At 34.0% G+C, this 21,200-nt stretch overlaps 3 protein-coding genes and 1 non-coding gene across 5 annotated transcripts; 2 read left to right on the forward strand and 2 right to left on the reverse strand.

Moving 5' to 3' along the window:
- The first annotated feature begins 4,688 nt into the window (after positions 1-4,688).
- On the forward strand, positions 4,689-9,201 carry LOC145636454 (vacuolar iron transporter 1-like). Its single transcript, XM_081688027.1, has 4 exons — positions 4,689-5,171; positions 5,698-5,783; positions 6,568-6,682; positions 8,742-9,201. The coding sequence occupies exons 1-4, from the start codon at positions 4,936-4,938 to the stop codon at positions 9,037-9,039; spliced, it is 735 nt and encodes a 244-aa protein (XP_081544153.1). The 5' UTR covers positions 4,689-4,935; the 3' UTR covers positions 9,040-9,201.
- A 1,784-nt stretch (positions 9,202-10,985) lies between these two features.
- On the forward strand, positions 10,986-12,853 carry LOC145636457 (chaperonin-like RBCX protein 1, chloroplastic). Its single transcript, XM_081688030.1, has 6 exons — positions 10,986-11,266; positions 11,442-11,536; positions 11,969-12,086; positions 12,182-12,198; positions 12,283-12,345; positions 12,610-12,853. The coding sequence occupies exons 1-6, from the start codon at positions 11,119-11,121 to the stop codon at positions 12,676-12,678; spliced, it is 510 nt and encodes a 169-aa protein (XP_081544156.1). The 5' UTR covers positions 10,986-11,118; the 3' UTR covers positions 12,679-12,853.
- A 41-nt stretch (positions 12,854-12,894) lies between these two features.
- On the reverse strand, positions 12,895-19,711 carry LOC145636456 (uncharacterized). Of its 2 annotated transcripts, XM_081688028.1 has the most exons (15): positions 19,357-19,711; positions 19,037-19,146; positions 18,474-18,564; positions 18,245-18,371; positions 17,974-18,154; positions 16,890-17,034; positions 16,711-16,801; positions 15,818-15,876; positions 15,653-15,730; positions 15,404-15,487; positions 15,005-15,192; positions 14,180-14,308; positions 13,925-13,997; positions 13,617-13,702; positions 12,895-13,032 (listed from the first exon to the last, which is right to left on the reverse strand). In XM_081688028.1, the coding sequence occupies exons 1-15, from the start codon at positions 19,429-19,431 to the stop codon at positions 12,945-12,947; spliced, it is 1,605 nt and encodes a 534-aa protein (XP_081544154.1). In that variant the 5' UTR covers positions 19,432-19,711; the 3' UTR covers positions 12,895-12,944. The 2 variants fall into 2 exon arrangements, with proteins under 2 accessions (XP_081544154.1, XP_081544155.1); XM_081688029.1 differs by lacking the exon at positions 19,037-19,146 and having other exon boundaries at positions 19,357-19,489.
- An 849-nt stretch (positions 19,712-20,560) lies between these two features.
- Positions 20,561-20,633, reverse strand: TRNAV-UAC (transfer RNA valine (anticodon UAC)). Its single transcript has one exon. It is a non-coding gene; the product is annotated as a tRNA-Val (tRNA).
- Positions 20,634-21,200: the final 567 nt, after the last annotated feature.

Raw genomic sequence — 21,200 nt, forward strand, 5'->3', positions numbered from 1 at the left:
TTTTCAATTAGTACATGATGGTAATGACATGAGGTAAATCCTCCTAATCCTAACTTCCTAAAAGTGTCTTAAATTGTCAAGGTATCAAAAAGGATGTATGAAATTGCTTTTGTTGTTGTTGTTGTTGTTTTGGTCTCTCCCAACGCTAGACAATGAAAATCGGTCTTAAAATCTTCTAAAATTAACAGACAAGCTTTTATTAAGTTTATATTACGAGTATATGTTCTTTTAAATTTAGTTTCTTTAGAGTACTTCAGATATGTGGGAATCGAGTTAAGAAAATAACAATGTGCACTAGTGTCCGACTGTCATTAAATGTTTAGTTTGAGCATGGTATATTTCGTAAATTGAATTTAATATAAGAACTGCATGGAATTAGGGATTGTTTTGTTCAGCTTAATTTCAGTTCAGTTCTAATTTTCATCTCACATAAACAATTCATTTCAGCTTTATTCAGTTCAGTTCAATTCAGCCTCAATTAGTTCACTTCAGTTTAGTTGTTTCAGTAAATCAGAACAAACCCTTATTATGCATCTTATTCTAATTAATTTTGTAATACCACACATAAGGAAGTGCATTATTATGTGAAAACTTATTTCAAAAGGTGAATACACATTTATTTGTATCATTTTTACTATAATAATACATTAATTGTGCGTAATTAAAGACAATGTTATTTAATATAGATATGTATTATAAGCCCCAATAAAGAAATTGTGTATTAGCATTTAGTTAATATGGGGAGCTACATTTCTATTTCTTAACTATGCTATATATATTGCAGCAATCAGTTAATACGGACATCCTATAAACTTTGATGAAACTTGATTTTGCTGAATATAACTTTTCAATTTCTTGTTTGATATGCAAATTCCTTTTTTTTTTTTTTTTTTTTTTTTTTTTTTTGTTAAAAGAGGTCAAATTGAATTGAATCAAATCAATTTTGATTTTTTTGAACATTACATTGGTTATCATTGACTCGAGCTAACACAAGTTACACAATTGACAATATGATGAACGAATTTCGACCCTATTTTGCGTGTGTTTGTTTTTAGCAAAACTTTTAAACCTATATAAACTAATTTAAACTTTTAAGCATATTTTAGTTATAAACTGAACTTAGTTATTGTACGGAATGTCAAAACCGGCATGATAATCAAAACGCTTAAACCACGATAGTGATTATATATATAACATATTAGGCGAACTCCATCTTTTATCAATTTTTTCACTAGATTATATTCCTATACAAGTGGACAATCTCCCTTATCCACTTGACAAACATCAAGGGTGACCATGCCCATAGATGGAACATACCTTGAGCTCCTTGCATACTAAAATATCCCCACATCACATCTCAAATTAAGGTAAATAGCTTATACTCTTCAGTCTTTACAAACACTTTTGATCCACTGGTACACTATGTATATACGCTACTTTATACACACGGACTATGTTTTTGAAATTAGTATAAATAAAGTGAAAAGAAAATAATGTTAATTACGCTAGTTACCATCATAGGAAAGTCTAAAATAATTACTACGAAGTAGTTGAGTTGTTGACTACATAAAAGGATAATGTATGACCTATTTTTGTCAAAAAAGTGAGCTATACTTGTTACAAGTTAATTAATGAAAAAGCTAACAACAAAGCTAATTTATTAAGATTATATTACATGATGGTTTTAAAATACAGAGTACCAAGTTAGTTGAAGTTGATAGATCTATACGGTGGTGTTTAATTAAAGTAAAGTAATAGAAATTCAAAAAATAATAATCAAAGAAATTTTTTTAAAAAAACAAACAGTTAATAATTGTCGGCAAGTTCCAACGGTAGCACACATGATGCATACAACTCTGGCGCAATCATATGAGATGAGATTATCAAATAAGACAAAGGTGGCGCGTGAGAATTGTGTTTACTACGTGTTCAACTGTTCATTTGTGTTGAGTAGATTATTATACTATAGGTTTTTATTATGGCCCACTTTATTTTGGACATGTAACTAATACTACTGTTGTAGATCCATCTCTTCATCTTCCGTTATTTTCATCAATTTTAGGACACATATACCCTTATAAATATCTCAATCCATTTCAACCTCGTTTTGCTATTACAATACTCGTATTGATTAACTAGTTTAACTAGCTAATTATTATACTTGTACATAATTAACATGAATGGTAGAGACTTGATGTATGTCTAGCCTTTATAAGATATACGGGAAGAATCGGATTGTAAGGTTGAAAGAGACAATATTAAAAATCTTAAATTATAAAAAGATGCAATAATTTATAGTGTTACAATCTCTTTGATATGATTATAATCAAGATACAATACCAAGAGATATAAAATATATCAAAATATCCCTAGTAATTTTAGTATAACAGAAATTATATGATTTGAATATGGATAAGCTTGACTTTAGATTGTCACTCAGACTATTGATTTATCCCAAATAACATAACATAATATCCAATGTGAAAGTATTTTTCAACAAAAACAATATGATTAAATTTTTAGTAGATTTTGTTATATACATCCGGATTTGCCGTACACCCAGGGTCATTTGCTCATTTAATCAACAAAGGAGTAAAAATCTGTACATAATAAACTTTCTTTTTGTGTACTCTTGAGATTTAAATACAAATATTAAAAGTGATTAAAGTAGGTCAAATATGTACGAATTGTACCCTCAAGTACAATCAATTAGCTAGAAAGTCTTAATACTTGCAGTATAAGAATAAAAAAAAAAGGCAGTAAACAACACAGTAGAAATTAGTTGTGCAAGAAAAATGGTGGCAAACAAATACTCCGTATGTCAATAGCATTTGGTGATACGAGTACATGTGTTATGCGTTGATGCAATTAGTGGCTATCCACTAACTTATTAGACATCAATTGAAAATTGCTATGATTTGACGTTGATTAAATTTTATTGTCAAGTATGGAATGTCGAGACTTAGTCAATGCTACTAGAATCATCTTATTTGGTGATGTTCGACGTTGCAAATATACATTATTATGCAATTATTCTCATCCACCTAATATCTTATCCGAGTATCTAATAAATGCTATTCTAACGTAACAGAGATATGACAAAACCAAATTTCGGGGTGCTGAAATCAGTTTTTAATAATCGAGTAATATAATACAGGCTCTGAATTTAACACGGTGTGATAAGTATAAAAAAAAAGAAGCAAAAGTTACACTTTGTAAAGCTAAGGAAAGGTGATGGGATTAAATCCCGTAATCATCTTGTCATACTAGTTCCAATAGCAGCATGTCATTGGACTAACTTAATTAAAAGTCTAAGTTAATGGTTGAAACTCTTAGATGGGTTTTAAATTCCCACCAAAATCTAAATTGAACAATGATATTGATTACTGTAGATATTAGCACGCTCGATGCTTATAAACTGGCTCCACCGTATTCACCTCTTATTGCAGTTATTATTAATCATAGTCGTCCCTTGCTATGGAGTTCAAAATGGCCAAAAGTAGTGTTTATTCCTTCTTTATCGCGAAGCCAATCGATCCGAGTTGCATATTAGCAGACAATTTATATGTTAGTTAGTTTTCATATTACTCCGTATAACTTTATAGCCAAGTTGTTATCATTTTGTATTAATATTTCTAAGGCCTTATTATATATGATCACCTTATTTCCACTTACCTTATTTCCACGATTTAAAAATAGTATAAACGAATAAGTTTACTTAAGTTAAAATAAGTTGAATTATATTGATTACTTCCTCCACTTTATCCATCCAAAGAGGGTAAATCGAAAGCAAACTACTTCCTCGTATTCTATTTCCCAATTTGATTCATGGTATATGTTTGCTTTGAAGCAAAGCAATAGCAGGTCCAGTACTTTAAGCCACCCTTCTTAGGACTTGGATATCTAAATAAATACTGTACAATAGAGCTTCTTTTAGATGTTACACCCATTTGTTTCCTTCAATGATATGCTTTTGAAACATTCGAGCCCACATTAAGGTTTAAGTCCAAAAAGAATGAAGCCCAAATAAGGTTAGTCCATACTCCATACATTATGCTAATTTCTTATCAACAAAAGCTCGCTATCATCCAAGTTAGAGAGATTATAGGCATATACTACCTTCGTTTTATTTAGTTGACACCTTTCTATTATCACGCTTCTCAATGCATGGTTTTAACGCTTAATATCTCCAATTACGTAGTATAAATATTGTAAAATTATAAAAATGCGATATTAATAAAATATATATCGAGACGATTCAAACAAGATCCAAGATAACTATATTTTATCGTATCTATAAATCGCAAAAGTGAGTTAAAGTGTAGTATATGAATAGTGTAAAAGTCAAACAGTGTCAACTAAAAAAACAAAAGTAATACTTTTTTTTTTGGTGTTCTACCCGGTTCACCCTTTGGGCTAATCCGGATTCGGGGATCAGTTCTGGGTGGTTAGGTTCAGTCCCCTCCCGATTGTTGTTGCGGGGGATCGAACACGAGTCCTCCCTACCAAGTGTAGTCCCAATCACCACTACACCAACAACCAATTGGTACAAAAGTAATACTTGTATACTATAGTTAAATGCAATGAACCACAAAAAGTTATTTAGGCAATAAACTCTACTAGCCTTTTTTTTTTTTTGGGAAGCAATATTAGATTTGATGAAATTTATCAGTTGTGAACACATCTTAGAATATGAAAGATTCTCTAACAATTATGCAAAACCAAACAAATAAAATCTCGAGTGACTGACTTACCAACTTCAGCCAATTCACCACACTCTCCTTTCCTTTTTTCTTTAATCATTTTTTTTTCATAAAATCTTCTGCCTTTTCCTTTCCCCCCTTTATAAACCACCCCCCCCCCCCCCCAAAAAAAAATCACATTTCAGTAATCATTCATTTTTATCAAAAAAAGAAAGGAAAGAGTGAAATCGAAATGGCTTTTACAGCAACCTCAGTGTCCCAAAAAACGGCACTCTTAGACCAACACAAAGAGAAGCATTTTACCGCAGGAGAAGTTGTGCGTGACATTATCATTGGTGTGTCCGACGGCCTTACTGTCCCTTTCGCCCTCGCCGCCGGCTTGTCCGGGGCTAATGCCTCCTCCTCTATTGTCCTCACTGCCGGCATCGCCGAAGTCGCTGCCGGCGCCATCTCCATGGGCCTTGGCGGGTACGTTACTTTTTTTTTATTATTACTTTAAAGTTTATACGTTTTGACTTTAATACTATTCATACAAGTTACTTAGATTTAATACTTATATGAATGTATATTAGGTATCTATTTCAGATTTCAATTTATTTTACAATTATTTATCGTTAAAGATATTAATATCTCCAGTAAATTAAAAAAAAAAAAAATTGATATTTGAAATCATGCCAAATTAAACTCCATTCCCTTCCCCTTATTTTTGCGAAAAATAATTCGAATAACTTAGACACCCTGTCATTTTACGTAGTATTTTTGTTACATATTAGTTGTAACTTTAGGGTATCATTTGCCAGATATGTAACAGAGGTAGTACAACTTTTTAAGGTATCTGGTCAAAATGGATATGATCCTATGACCCAAGTTTGTAGGAGAATATCCATGAAATATTTGACCAAAGTACATTACAGCATAAGATTAGCAAATATGTTGATTTGTTAATTATTGATTAATTCTCTAATGAATTAATTTAATTAAATTAATTTTGAAGGTATTTGGCGGCGAAGAGTGAGGCAGATCATTATGCAATGGAATTGAAGAGAGAACAAGACGAGATAATATCAGTGCCTGATACAGGTGTTTACCTTATTTGCTTTGGTCATTATCTTTTTGTTTGTTAGTTTTTGTTTACGAGAATTTTGTGGTTATCTTTATTCCACATTATCACAATCACAATAATTAAAGTATTCAAAGATAATATACAAAACGTGATGACATATTTGTTGATAGTGGGAGTCACATCTTGCATTGAATAATTAAATGTTGAACTAGGATATCGCTAAATTAAAGATCTTGACCTACCTATATTTCAGTTACGTGATATGGATTATTGACTCTCGAGTGTACGAGAGATTCTTATATATACTCGGGTGCAAAGATTGGTGTATTTTAAATTCGCATATAATGTTTGAAAACATGGAGTATTAAGTGCATGTTAAAAACGAGTATTAGTAAAATGTGTAATGCGTGTTGAAACTCGAAAATGAGTATTAGTAAAATGTGCACTATGACTATTGCCTAAATGGCTCTATATTCATATGGATAGGCAAGATATTATGTTGATGTATTGTGTTACGAAAAAAGTACAAGTACTGCATTTAAAAATAAATATTTATTAATGAAATGTTGACTAAAGGACTAAGGTTACATTTTCTTCAACTTAATTTCAGTTTAGTTCAGTTCAGCTCCAATAGCTCAGTATATCAGAACAGGCCCTAGATGGGTCTAAAAAATCTAAATCTAGTTGTCTATTTAATTTAATTCATCTATTGCATTTTTTTTTTGGGTTGGAGATAATATAAGCATGTATACATTTAAAATTGAAACATGATGAAAATAATAAAATGGTTGATAAATGCAGAGGCTGCTGAGGTAGCAGAGATATTGGCGCAGTATGGAATAGAGCCACATGAGTATGCTCCTGTTGTAAATGCTCTTAGAAGAAAGCCTCAAGCTTGGCTTGACTTTATGATGAAGTTAGTCCTCTTTTTCTCTACCCTCAAAGTTAGTAGATAATTGCACGTATTTATACGGCCCGTAATCTTCGTTTTATATCTAATAAGTACTCGTATTGGATGCTAGACACGTTATAGATATAAGCATTGAGTCATTGACGCTTTTCATAAAATGGTTGGTCCATCAAAAATGAGTTGTATCTAAAATTACTAGCACAATTTCCTCTCCATATATGGAATACAAGAGCAGGATAGCAACAAAAACAATAGCAACATTAGGTAATTCACAAAAGGCACATTTAGTGATTTAGGTAGTGTAACCATAACTCTAGCTTGCTTATAAATCCCTAATTTATTAATTTAAATCGTTTGAATTATTGTTAGTTAAATTGATTCAGATGACATCTTTAAGTGCATTACAAGTCACAAAGTTTTGTAGTTTTTCTCTTTAAAGAGATTCACTAATATTCATAGTTAGGAATTGGACAAAATTGTGATTATGACTAGACGACTAGGTTGTCAACGCAGCATCATTGTCTTTTAATTTGTTTTTTGTATTTAGTTGGATTAATATTGAACCCCTAGTAATATTTGGCATCTTGTATGTAATTTTCATTTTTATCCCATACGAAGGATTTCGGAATTATGTGGAATAGTAGTAGTCTGACTTAGGGTCTGTTCTAATTTAATGAGCTGAATTGAACTGAACCGAATAAGAAAAAATAATTAGCTCAAATCAATGAGAAATTGCTCACTAAATATATGCTTCATACAAAGTGTACATCTATTGACACTATTGTGTATTCCCTTTGTCTTATAAATTATCGACCAAGATTATACATGTTTTACCACTTTGATATCAAGGCCAATTGGGCGATTTGGCCTAGTGCTAAGCATAATTTCTACGAAGTATTATCTTGTACACGTACACCTATCCTTAGAAGGGGGAAAGGGATGAGGTTCCGCTGGTGGTAAAGGGGAAGAGGATGCAAGACAAGTGGATTCTTGTGGAGGGTGGTGGTTGTCGTGCAGAGGGGGGCATATTGAAACTACCAATGCAATATACTACCTCCGTTTCACATTATTTGCAACGATTTGACATGAAGTAGAGAGAAAAAATGTCTAATCGTTGCAAATAATATGAAACGGGGATAGTAACATCTTTAGAATATTAGTTATTATTATCATTGATGGCTAGAGTAGTTATTGACAAAAACTTTGTTGAATAATAAAAGTTCGGAATCTTTATTTGTACACTCAATCCATGAGATTTGAAATGTGTGACACCATATAAAAATTGCTAGAAAGAATTATAAACTTTGATTTATGGAGAATGAGAATAAGCATAATGAATGGATTCTCTTTTACCTTGAAAATGATCAAAATACAAATGTCTTTAGCCTGGCTTAATTGTATTGGTCTCTCATGTATATGCATGCTAAAATAAATATTTGGAAAATGGAATCTTACACAGAGGTATAAGCCAGAATCTGAGCATCAAATAAGCTTAGGTCCAATCTTTGAGGTCCCCAAATTAGCCAAACTCCTGAATTCTGACTTTGCAGCTTTTTACATACCCTATATTATACGATATATCAGACTGACTTAACCTTGAGACAATGCCTATTTTCTCTCCTAGATTTACCAGCATTTTCTCTGTTTCTTGGCAGTGCCCTTGAGCTTACATATAATGTTGGTCACGGTTGACTTTCTATTGCTACTTGCCAAATCAACACTCGGGTTTGGGTACTGGGTACGTATTCAAGTGTCGGATTTGGCTATATTGTGAAAAATCGTGACTTTGATCCAAAATGAAGTGTCCATACTCTATATTGGTTGGAGGTTCATAGGTTGATTATGTGGATTGGCTAATTTTATTGATCTCAAATTTTGGTCATAGTAAACTCATAATTGGAGTAATTTTACATACGATTACACGACATTGATTATTAAAGATACAAACCGAAGTTATATCATCACGATTCTTTGAAGTATGTTGTAATTTACATTAAACGTACTGCCAACATTGAATTTGATGATTTTACGCGGATTATACTAATTGTGATGAACAATGTTGCAGATTTGAGCTAGGTTTGGAGAAGCCAGACCCAAGAAGAGCCCTACAAAGTGCATTTACAATAGGCATAGCCTACATAATTGGTGGTTTAGTCCCCCTATTTCCTTACATGTTCATCCCTGTGGCAATGAAAGCTATGGTTGCATCCATTATTGTAACCTTAATCGCGCTGTTCATCTTTGGTTACGCGAAAGGCCACTTCACTGGCAGTAAACCGATCAAGAGTGCTCTTCAAACCGCGCTGATTGGTGCTCTGGCTTCTGCTGCTGCATATGGCATGGCTAAGGTTGTTCAAGGATAGCACATATGCAAAGTTGCAAACCTTTTTTTTTTTAATAGGATTTTGGATTTTGTTCTAGTGTTTTGATGTTTGGTAGAGAGTTTTTTGAGTTTTAGTTTCCTTTTAATTGTACTTTTGCTTTAGATTAGTCTTTTAGCAAAATTCTCTGTGTATGATTTCAAATGACTGCATTGGTATCCATATAAATCTTGTCTCTCCTCCCCTCCCACGGCCTTGCTGACCATCCACAATCGATAGTCTAAACTGGTTGGCGGCCAAACAAAAGACACCCTAGCTAGTAGGACATATGTAAAGTGAGCCTACACTAACCCCTTACTCCCTTGGGGAAAAAGTGGTGCTCGTGGAGGTGCGACAGTGGTCTAGTGGTACTAATGGCTGTGCAGTGTTCGATTGGTGGTAGTGGTCAGATAGTCGTGTTAGTGATGATGTTAGTGGTGATGCAGTAGCCAGTAGGTAATGTTAGTGGTGATAGAGGAGAGAGAAAGCGAGTTTTTGCTTAAGAATTTATCAAAAACTCCTTGATATTAACAAGTTTTGATATTGGATACCAACTTGTATTTTCTTCTATTATCAGTAACCCCCTAGATAATTCACTATTTGTATTTTGGGGTGTAGTTTGGTTCGATATTCTTGTGATAATTATAAGGTTTTTTTAGAAAATAACACCACAAATTTTTCGAAAAATGGATTATAACACCACAAAATCTCAAATTTTTATTACAACACCACATAAAAATACAAAAATTTGATTTCACCACCACTTAACGGATTCTTGGATGGAATCCGTTAGTGGGGCTCACTTTGAACACGTGTCAATGCTTTATTGGTTTTAAAAAAAAAACTAAAACCTAACCCAGCCATACTCCTCCACCGCCGGCAGCCCTATCTTCCACCGCCGGCAGCCGAACTCTCTCCACCGCTGCCGAAACCCGCTGCTTTCACGGGTAGAACCACTCAGCCACGCCCTTCCCTTTCTCCAAATCAACAAACCCTTTCCTAACTCTTTTCCCCCTTGCCGAAAACCACCACAGCAGCCACCTCCACCCCTAAAACAATCGAAATCGACAAACCCTAAAACCATAATTGCTTATAATTGAATCCAAATTGCTCTCTTGAGTGCGCGAGGTCGATGTGGAGGTGTAGTGCGCCAGGTGGTTATGTAGGATGGTGCACTGCGCGAGGTAGTAGCGTGGGTCGATGCGGTGCGCGAAGTGCTGCTTTGCTTTGGTGGGTTGATGTGGTGCGTGAGGTGGTTATGGGGCTGGGTTGGTTTTCGAGGATGGAGAAGGGGTTGAGTCGCTGGTTTTGGTGGGGGCAAGGGGTGTGCTGCGGCTGGGTTTGGGCTGTCGGTGGCGAGGGCAGGTGGTGCCGGTGGTGGGGCTTGGTTAGGTTAAGGTTTAAGGTTTTTTTTTTTTTAAAAAAAAATTTCTTTTTATTTTTATTAGGTTTTTTTTTAAACCATTAGATTATTGACACGTGTAATTTGAGGGCCCTACTAACGGTTTTCATCCAAAGAACCGTTAAGTGGTGGTGAAATCCATCTTTTGTGTTTTTTTGTGGTGTTATAATCAAAGTTCTTTTTTTGTTGGTGTTATAATCCACTTTTTGCAAAATTTATGGTGTTATTTTCTAAAAAAACCTAATTATAATAGAGTAATTTTGAAGATAAATTTATACGAGTATAAAAATAATAATAAATAAATAAATAAATAAAAGATACGAAGTACTAGTATATTGTATGGTCATAATAAGACTTCAGTCATTGAAAATCCTCCAAAACCAGAAAAATAAAGAGCAATAATTAAATCATTTATCTACTTCACAAATCATTACTCATTGATAATTTGTCATCACAAATGAGTTGATCATATATTCTACAAAAAATTTACTTTGCAATTTTTAAATTTAATGACAACAAGGCTTTAGATTTTATTTATTTATTTATTTATTTTTCTAGAATGGGACAAAGATATTTTTTAGTTGAACTCAATATCAATATCAAGTCAATTTATGGATGATATTTAGCTTTGCATTTGTGGCAGCAAAACTCAGTTTTTTTTTTTTTTTCAAGTTTCATCAATGGAATCCTCTGCTATCTTTAGGCTTTGTTCTCCTCCCTCTTTTCTAACACCAAAACCAAACATCACTAAATCTCACACATCAATTCCATGGAAGTTCAGAACTTCTTTGCCTACTCATCTGCACTGTGGCAAGATGTTTGTCCCTGGTAAACTTTTCTCCTTTACTCCCTTCTCCCTCTCTTTTGAGGTACGAGTTTTCGACCCTGTAGGCTACAGGGTCGAAATTCATGGGAGACTTTTCGGAGGCACGAATAAGGAAAAAAAAAACATGAACTGTTTTGTTCTTGCACTCATCTGTCACTCACTTTTCATTTCCTGCAGGATTTGGAGAAGCATCTCCGGAAGCGCAGGCAGCAGATAATCTCCACCAGTTCTTCACTTACATTGCAGTCAAGATAGTTTCTGCCCAACTTGAGGTAACTCAACAATTTCTGCTTCTTACATTTCTTTTCAGACTTTCCTACTATGACTTATGATCATTACGATGAAATTTTTTATATACACCCGCGTGCAAGATGCACCAAGGTTATTTTTCTGCTCATTTGGTGATTAAATGAGCGATGATCATCCTCATTTAATCATCAAAATGAGCAAAAAATACCTTGGGTGCACTGTGCACCCAGGTGTATATAACAACCTTTGCATTATGAGAATGTGTGTATAGGCGTTGTGCTGTGTGTGTGGCCGTGGTGAGTAGACCTGACAACAGCACCCCATATCCGATTATCCGATCAGAATTACCCAACACAAAATATCAACTGTGCCAGAGAAGAGACATTACACTGATTACAGTTCAGAATAATGTGAACTTAAATTTCAATTCTGATAACTTTGTATTGTCAGAGCAGAGCTATAACCCTGAAGCCTACAAGGATTTGATGGAATTCTTGGATAGACACTCTCTGAAAGATGGAGACAAATTTTGTGCAGATTTAATGAGAGAATCCCCAATGCATAAAAGCTTAGGTATGTTTCTTTAACCTCAACAATAATTCTCAACATGATTCAAGCAACTAACAAGTGACTTGCTTTGAAACGAACACAAAACATCACTGTTTCAGCACTACGAATTCTCGAGGTCAGTCCTTAACATGCTTCTTTAAGGTTATCTACTTAAGTAGTTAAGTTGTGAAAATCCAGTTCTGATTCGTACTTTATCCAGGTTCGCTCTGCTTACTGCAAGAACGACTTTGAGTGGGACAACTTGAATCGGCTGGCTGTCAAGGTACCAAAATAAACTCCATCTTAACTCAGGAATCCCAAGCAAAACTTTTTAGTAAATGTAACAGATTTTTCCCAATAAACTAGTTAATGTGACTACTAATTCTGGATGAAAGGAGTTGACCACACTACATACTTTAGCAGTACCACGGAAAATCACTAGTTCTCCAATAGTGACATCCCAGAAAGGCTTTCTGGTGTTTATCTTAAACTATCTTACAGCTGTTGTTTTCTATCATCTCATTAAATCACTGACCTGTATATGCAGATGGTTAACGACTCGAACACAAAAATCATGAGGGATTATGTCAAGGAAACAAGTCAGGTCGAAAGCTAGAAGTGGGACAACATATCGAGTATAATCATAATGGCCAGCACACTAAGAAGAGCAGCATTTAACAAGTGAACCAAAATATAGGATTTCAAGGCATTTACATGATGGATTCTATTTGATATGTATAATTTATACATTTTTACCAGAAAACTTGAAGCATTTAGTTGTTACAGGAAAACTTCAACTTGTTATGCCGTGCTTGCTGGTAGAAGAAAATCTGCACATGTATAAAGATCCAAGTGATACTAGTGTAAATTAGTATTCTACCTTTATTCCACAAGTCTCCAAAGGTCTGAAGCAGCATTAACATGGCCCGAGCTGAAATATGATTGGGCATTTTCTTCAATATTGTCCAACCTGCAGTACCATTGAAAATTTTCAAGCCTATACAGAGGTGAGAATGACAAATTGACAAAATATATGTGTGCGGGAGATTAAAGATCCATTTTGGTTGGGGTTTGCACTAAAATTATTCTAATTGCAAAATGTTTCAACTGAACAAAAGAAATTTTCTTCATTTTGCAATTAGAAGTTGGTTATGGGAAATATCCCTATGTTCTGCTTGTATGTTTTACAGTACAAACTATGAACCTTTTCGGCGAGGGAAGGTACAAAACTACAAAGTAAGGTGAAGTGAAAGGGTAAAAAGAAAATCCTACAAGAATAGACAGATCGATTAGGCTCAGAAAAATATGAAAAAATTATCCCCCCTACCCTCCCACACCAATATTAAACAACAGGAGCAGAGGGCGATATATCCTTGTAATCAAACTGAGCCAACACGCTGTCATGCACCTTAATCTGAGATTAAACTTCAGATGAAGGATGCATGCCATCATACCAATACCTCCTAGGTTATCGAAAATAAGAAACCCAAGATAATCCTTACTACTTTCGGATGGGCACAGATAAAACAAGCATGTTTGGACAGGTATATGTACCTGTACATATAATTAACCATGATACCACTGCTTTGCGAGAGTCCTTTCTCTGATCTGTCAGCCATCCAGTTTAACCTCTCGACCATCTGTTTCATATTAGCATGATACAGTGTCAATGCTTAGATATTATTTCAACATAAAATTAAGCACCCTGAGTTTCAAAGTTCAAACTCTAAAACCTGGAAAGAAAATGACCAAAAAAAAAAAAAAAAAACTCATATTGTTTATTCATATTGTAAATTCCTTCTTTGACCAGTCTTAAAATTAATCAACTTCAGGAAAACAAAACTCAAAGTTCTTGAACCTACCGCCCCGTTCTGCAAGTGAAAGTTTGCAACAGCATCTAGAGCTTTTCCTCTCTTTTTTTCTTGAAGAAGGTACCTGAACAGAAATTCAATAATATTGAAGAATCAAAACAACTTGAATTGATTGCCTAGAAGGCATCATAGCAAATTTCTATATCATTCACGAGACCATATTCGATCATGTTCTATTACTAAACATTATTTCTCATTATGTCAAATACTCTGAAGATTTCAGAATCCCATAAGTGCATCTAGTACCTGGCACAAAGTCGCATCAAAATAGGTTTCAGCACTAACAAAACCCTATCAGATTTGCTCCATTCATGGTTTGGAGATTTCAGCAAATTCAGTATGATTTCAATGCCCGTTTTTCCGGATGTAGATTCCCTGCAACTTATAAAGTCAGAATAACAGCCTAAGAATCTAACAGGTCTACTAAGTATACTCTTTAAACAAACAAAAAATGGTTATGAGAAAATCAAACTTTGAAAACATCATAACACAGAGAACCAATGGCAACGATCTCATCAATTAAAGGCATTTGCAAGGCATATTTTCAGGATTGATCAGCACTCGGCAGAGCTTTAAAAACAACATAAATAAACCAGTAAGAGAGGATTAGAGGAGGAGAAGAGAACTCATATCCTTTTGAATTTTTAACTCCTGATTCAGTACAAAGACAAATATATTTAACCTTCTCTCCCACCCGCCGAATAAGGGAAAGAAAGCACTCAACTTTTCTTACATGTCCTGAACACCAGATAAATTCAAATATAGAATTTGAAATGTGATGACCATTAGTTGAAACAAGAATAAAATCAATAAAGATTTCTCTAAAAAAATATGACATGCACCCACAAGGCCGCAACATCAAACACGTTATCGAAGAAGTTGCACCTTTTAATAATAACAATTCCTCATCTTTCAACATAAATTTTGATGATACCCTCTCGCATGAAAGCCTCATATGAAGCAGGAATCATTTATGGATAATTGCATATTAAAAAGCTAAGGAAGAAATCCTTAGCTTGCTGCTATTCAGTTTGCACATTGCACAATACAGAGTAGTAAATAAAGGCTCACCCCAGTTTATCTAGGACTTCTCTCTCTTCCTCTGCTGTTGGCACATCTTCTCTGAATGTAGAACCTGTACTTTCCTTGGAAGAACCTGACATGTCTATAGTCTCTGCTTCTGCAAGCTTAGATTGTGATGCCAACTTTGATATCAGCCAGCTCATGAACCCAGGGATCGGACTAAGTGTTGCAAATGTCTTCACAAGAACGGGAAATAAAATACTATGCGTCAAAATCAGGACAGCTTGATTTAATTCTATATAATGCCATTGCAAGGTTTACTAAGCTTAGCATCACTAGGCGCTTAACACAGAAGATCTAAGAAATTGTAAAAGGCTACCTAATTTATGAAAGTTAAGTAGTAATATTCCATTGTATGATGATACAATGGGTGCCAGAAGTACTCACACATATATGTGGCATATCTTGTTTAACCAGTTCAATCACACGTTTAATAAGGAACTTTCCAAGGTTAATTCCTGCCAAGCCTGGCTGCCAAATTTGAGAAGCATATTAAGGCATAAAGAATAAGACCCAATAGTTATAGATTATTAAAATAAAATAAAATAAAACTTAAGATTAGAAGCTTGATGGATTCTATACTTCAAGATATCATCATTAGGGGGCAGAGAAAATACAAGACTACTCGTATTTCACCTGACTAGATGAGATTGAGTAAAATAATGCGCAAGTTGCATCACATTCAAGTATTGGAGGATCATCCCAAAGAACTTCCTGAATAATTAACAAGCATTAACAAATACCCACACTATATGGAAGAAGCTGAAAAGATGTTGAGATCTGCATGAATATGAAATGTACCTGTATAGTCTGAGCAACATTTTTTAATAATGCTACCTCGATGAAGATAAGAGGTTCACCTGAAATTTGATTATTCCTTCCAAGATTAGCGATTTAGAGCTAATACAATTGTTATTTATCATATATCATAAAATTAAAGATTTTAATTTGATAATCAAACTCAAAATACAGTTTTTTCATGCATCAAAAATCATCTTCAAAAACAGAAAGTATTACTCCATACATGAAGATGCAGAAAACACACCGTCACAGGACTCACAGCCATGTACTGAAATTTATTGCATTTCACATTGACAACTAAAATTGTAAAACACACTGTCACAAGACTCAAAGCCATGTACTGAAATCCATTTCCTTTCACGTTGACAACTAAACTTATTACATAGAAGAAGTGTGGTAGGTTATTTAGCCACAAACTTGCAGCTTCAATATTGATGCTTGAAAGTGAACATACAGCCCCGCCCCCCAAATCACCACACACACAGAGATAGATAATAACAAAAACAAAAATAAAAGGACACAGAATGATGGAAACAGGCAAACATTACATTATATAAACACAGGTGAATAAGTAGGAAGCAAATAGTAGGGACAAATAAAAAAAACAAAAAAAAAAAAAAAAAAAAAAAAACTAGCCAATGCAGAAGAAAAAGAAATAAAAGAAAAATAGCATAAAGATCAAGCAGTAGAGCAACAGCATACGCCCTCACTATACACAGAGTATGCTATTAGGAAGGCAGCAGAACTACACCAGACCACTGAAGACCAGTCATCCAGTCAACGAGAAACTCATGAATTCAACAAGGTTATAATAAAGCAGTTTGTCTGCGGCCATACATATAGGGATTATTGGAAGGAAAGGAAGAAGGTAAACAGTAAGGAGAGGGGCTAACCAGGAATTGCAGGATGCAAATACCCAAAACAACGACGACCTACTCCTAGTCTCCTCTTAAGATCAAGTAGGCTGCTGATAGGATGAACAGCCTTTACACCAGAACGACCAGATCTTTATTAGACAATTGGCCAAGCATTTTAAATTGCCATCTAAAAGCATCAAGGAAGGGAATAAAACCTCATAAGCAACAATTTTCTCCAACAATGAAGCGGGATCATCCCAAGTTATGTGGTGAAGCTCCAATGCAGCTGGACTTAGCCATGTGATAAGCTTCTCCTTTAAGTAGGAATCTAGTGCTCGCAAAGATGGAATGTTGTGTTCCCTATAAAGATGATAAGGCCAATATACTGTTATAGAAGACTGAATTCTACTGATTTAATTAAGCATAATTCGTATTTAATTAAGGCTAAAAGCTTGAACGTTTGATTGATTAAAGGTTGGATTACACAAGGATAGTCATAACTTGAGGTTATGAATCTCTCAGTAGCTTTAGGCTACAAATCTCTCTAGTAGCTTGAGGCTACAAGTCTCACAAGAGGTTCACTCAATTTCTGCCTACCTTCTATGTTACACATACTAACTTACTTATACTAATGGTCAAGGTTGACCTTAAAGCTTACATGTGACTACTAAACGAAAATGGAAAAACCATAATAAAACATACTAAAAGCTGATTGCTTTCTTTCCTTCTCTTCTTCTTAATTAAATTTGTCTTTTACTTAATTACCCCCTAAGTTGGTCTATTACATATACACAGGTTAATGTTCTTCTTCATGTCTTCATTACCAATAGACTACAAGCAAAAGAAAATGTATGATCACAGCAAAACTAGTGCAAATTTGTACCACACTCTAATAATCAATCAGAAAGGATTGTAAGTTCCGAAGTAAATTTTACCCAGCATGAATGTCAAGAACTATACAACATTTCCCTAATCTTGATTTTATCATTGTCAAAGCATATGCCCAATCCACAATGATTAAACAACTGAGATATGTTGGCTGTAATGGCCAACAATCATCACCATCCAAGGTGATGAGAGGAGAAGAAAATACCTATTATCAAACTAGGGAAACTTCTTCAAGAAAGATAGCTCTTCACAACATTAAACATGTACTTTCCATGCATCAAGACATTTTATTTCCTCAAGTTTACATAAGCTTTACATAACGATGCCAATCTAATAAACATAGTGACTTTGAAAGTTGCATATAATTATTCGGAAAAGCAATTGTGATATATGATAAGCACGTGTTCTTACTTGATTGTAGAAAGAATATCAGCACGAAGTACTGATAAGAATTTTAATCCTCCAGGATGGGTATTCAACCTTTCAAACAGAACTTCATAAGTTGGCTGTAGTGCATGCCTCAAATGCTTCTCAGTGCGGTAAAAAGTAGAAAGTGAGCCATCATCCTCAACACCAATTTCACCTTTATCGCCTATCAGAGAGCTTACAGTATTAAAAACTCCTCTTCACTTGACAATACAAATGCACCAAAAATTAGTGTGTATGAAGTCAATAGACCAACCAGCAGGAAGCTGAAGGCCAAGATATTGCTTCATAAGATCACGAACATAGGTCCTGTTGAGATCGTACTCTTTGGCAAGTACCATAAGTAACTCTCGTCGGTCTTCAATAGAAAGACCATAATAACCCTGATTTATATAAAAAGTGATTATAATGATAAGCCTCATAGGTGTTATAAGAACCCATATAATGATACAATACAACATATAAGAAAGTGAACATAGAATCACCTCAGAGAAATCACTTAGAACATTATCCTGAAGTTCAGTCTTGTTCATTGATATAGCTGTGTGCATTCTTTCACGCACAAGCTCAATTCCTCTGCGTTTAACAAGTTATCATCCCTCAATGTCACGCAACAAATAAACAGCAATATCGATATCATAAACTGAAATCGGGAATACTTTATAAACAACCAGGGCATAACTATGAATTCCTTATATTACATAAAATTAGGATAAGATAAATTTAAGAAAAATAAGTTCATAAGTTGGTAATTATGCCCACTGATATTCATAGTGAAATATTATTACATTGATATTCTAAACTCTAAAGTGACTGTTACCATATTCTAAAAAGAGCATATATTATGGAAGTACTAGTATAAACTAGCTATAATATTATATATACTGTACATTAAGACAATGAACCAAAAACCATATATAATAATACTGTGAGCTCATAAAATCACTCAAATCCAAAACTAACAGAACAAAACCCTAAAACATCTAAAAGAATCCAGAATTCTTAAGAAATAAAGAAAGGACCTTTCATTAAGAAATAAAGAAAGGACCTTTCATGAAATTCTGGAGAAATGAGCTTGTGATCAAATTTTGGGTCTCCACCATTTGCTGAAATTGGTTTTCTGGGTTCATTACCCTCTAAATTTGCTGACATTTTGTTCTATAAAAACACAAAATTAACAATAAATAACAGCAAGAAAAACAGACAAAAATCAATTGATAACCCAATATTATTGGAGATATAGATACATCAATAAATTTAATTAAGAAGCTTAATCAATAAAATCAAAACCATTCTTACAAAAAGAAAAACAAACAAAACCAAACCACCCAATTAAATATTACGAAAGAATTGAAATAGAAAACATACAGTATCAGGAGAAAGAGGAAAATTTGTGGGTTTCATTCGTGTTCTCATCAAAATTGCAAGGCCTTTTTTGTTCATAATTCAGCTGGGATTTTCTCCAGAAAAGTATTCTGTTGTTTACATATCACTTTCCTTAACTGCCGGTTGTTTATTAGTTGGTTTTTCTTGCCTTTTTTTTTTTCTTTTTTTGATTGATTGGGTTTGATGAGGTTTGTCTTCCTTAGACAGGCCCAATGGCTGTTGCAGGCCTTGCAGCATATCAAATTCAACCCGGTTGCGCAGAGCGCTTATCCGTAATTTTACACCCTCTTACATTATTTCCTCACTATTTGCTCGATGATGGTGTAGGAGTGTAGGATCAATCAACCAAGTGACTAATCAATGTAGAGGTGATAAAAAATCGGGTTAAGTTGGGCCCATGCATAAGATCTTGTGACCTGTAAAATAATATCGAGCTTGTTAAGCCAAAACGAAATTATGTGCTTTTTTGGATCGGGGTTGGCTTTGGACTAAAAATGCATTTTTATCCTGGCCCAAACCCTTACTTTTTTCAGGTGCGGGACCATTGATGATCACCTCTAAATCAGTGCTTAGACAAGCCTAATGGTCTTTGGCCGTGCAGCAAATCAACCCCCAACCCGCTTGTGCTTAGCCACTCTCGTTGTAGATTTACACCTTCTTACATTCTCCTCTCTATGTGCTCATGGTGTAGGATTGACACCCTACCATGATAGCATAACCAAAGCATATAAATATTAATAAAAAAACATTGTGCAATCCAATCATAAACTACACTCTATAAATATAGAGTTACTAAGTCGATGTACTTATATTCAAAATGTATTTAAGATAAAAAAAAATTTAAATTATATATAGCTATTATGATAATATATATCCCAAACATATACTTGTACATTATCATCTTAAGAATTGTGTTTTAACAAATTCCTAAAGGAGTCAATACACTATTTAATAAACCTTATGTACAAACTTGTTAAGATTGTTAGCTACACATTTCTCTTAATTATGAAATTGACAATTGATAAACATTATCAAGGAGATAAACTACAAAATTCCCAAATAAAACATCCCCAAACATTTGGTACTTAAGGTATGAACAGAAGAATTGAAATCAGCTTCCTTCTTGCGACTATAAAACAAAATTCTAAAACAATTTACAAAAAAGTTAATGAGTATTAAAACTAACTGTTGCTGCCCAGGATCGAACTGGGGACCTTTAGTGTGTAAGACTAACGTGATAACCACTACACCACAGCAACCGATAGTACTTATGAAGCAATTAATATAATTATGATTGTTTAATTTGCTTCAAATAACATACACGAGTATTTCCTCTGTTAATTATTAATTGGAATAAAAGAATATTTTATATCTTACAAATGATACTCCTTTGTTGTAATTAATAATTAACAGAGAAAATAGAAAATTTGCTTCAAATAAAATTAGAAAAATCATCAGCATCTGAATTTTAGCATATATATTCTCATATCGTTATCATATTACTTGTAGCAGATACAAATTAATTCACTACTTCGTATTATGTAGCGCTATGCTTGGTACGTAGAAGTCTAAAACAGATCTCAAACCATCCTATATCTAATTGAGTGATTGCTTTAATTTAGGCAAGGTGTATTTTACACCAGATTATGCAGTTTTATAATCTTACCAAGTTATATCCAGAACTTATTTTATTTTATGAAATAAGTGAAAATAAGGTAAATATGACCCTATTTTCACACGCTTTTATGTAGTTGTTATATATTACGCCTATTGAGCCTTTCTCCAGGCCAATAATACTCCTTTGTATAATTGAAAATACATCACTC

Source organism: Chenopodium album, chromosome 6, assembly GCF_948465745.1.
Source record: "Chenopodium album chromosome 6, dcCheAlbu1.1, whole genome shotgun sequence".
NCBI lineage: Eukaryota > Viridiplantae > Streptophyta > Magnoliopsida > Caryophyllales > Amaranthaceae > Chenopodium > Chenopodium album.

Coding starts and splice junctions, on each gene's coding strand:
- LOC145636456 (XM_081688028.1), bottom strand. CDS start 19,431: ATGAACAAAAAAGGCCTTGCAATTTTGATGAGAACACGAATGAAACCC. Junction 15,731..15,817: donor ATGTTGCTCAGACTATACAG/GTACATTTCATA, acceptor TTAATTATTCAG/GAAGTTCTTTGGGATGATCC. Junction 13,033..13,616: donor ATGGTTAATTATATGTACAG/GTACATATACCT, acceptor ATGGTACTGCAG/GTTGGACAATATTGAAGAAA.
- LOC145636457 (XM_081688030.1), top strand. CDS start 11,119: ATGGAATCCTCTGCTATCTTTAGGCTTTGTTCTCCTCCCTCTTTTCTA. Junction 11,267..11,441: donor TGGCAAGATGTTTGTCCCTG/GTAAACTTTTCT, acceptor CATTTCCTGCAG/GATTTGGAGAAGCATCTCCG. Junction 12,346..12,609: donor TGAATCGGCTGGCTGTCAAG/GTACCAAAATAA, acceptor CTGTATATGCAG/ATGGTTAACGACTCGAACAC.
- LOC145636454 (XM_081688027.1), top strand. CDS start 4,936: ATGGCTTTTACAGCAACCTCAGTGTCCCAAAAAACGGCACTCTTAGAC. Junction 5,172..5,697: donor ATCTCCATGGGCCTTGGCGG/GTACGTTACTTT, acceptor TTAATTTTGAAG/GTATTTGGCGGCGAAGAGTG. Junction 5,784..6,567: donor AATATCAGTGCCTGATACAG/GTGTTTACCTTA, acceptor TGATAAATGCAG/AGGCTGCTGAGGTAGCAGAG.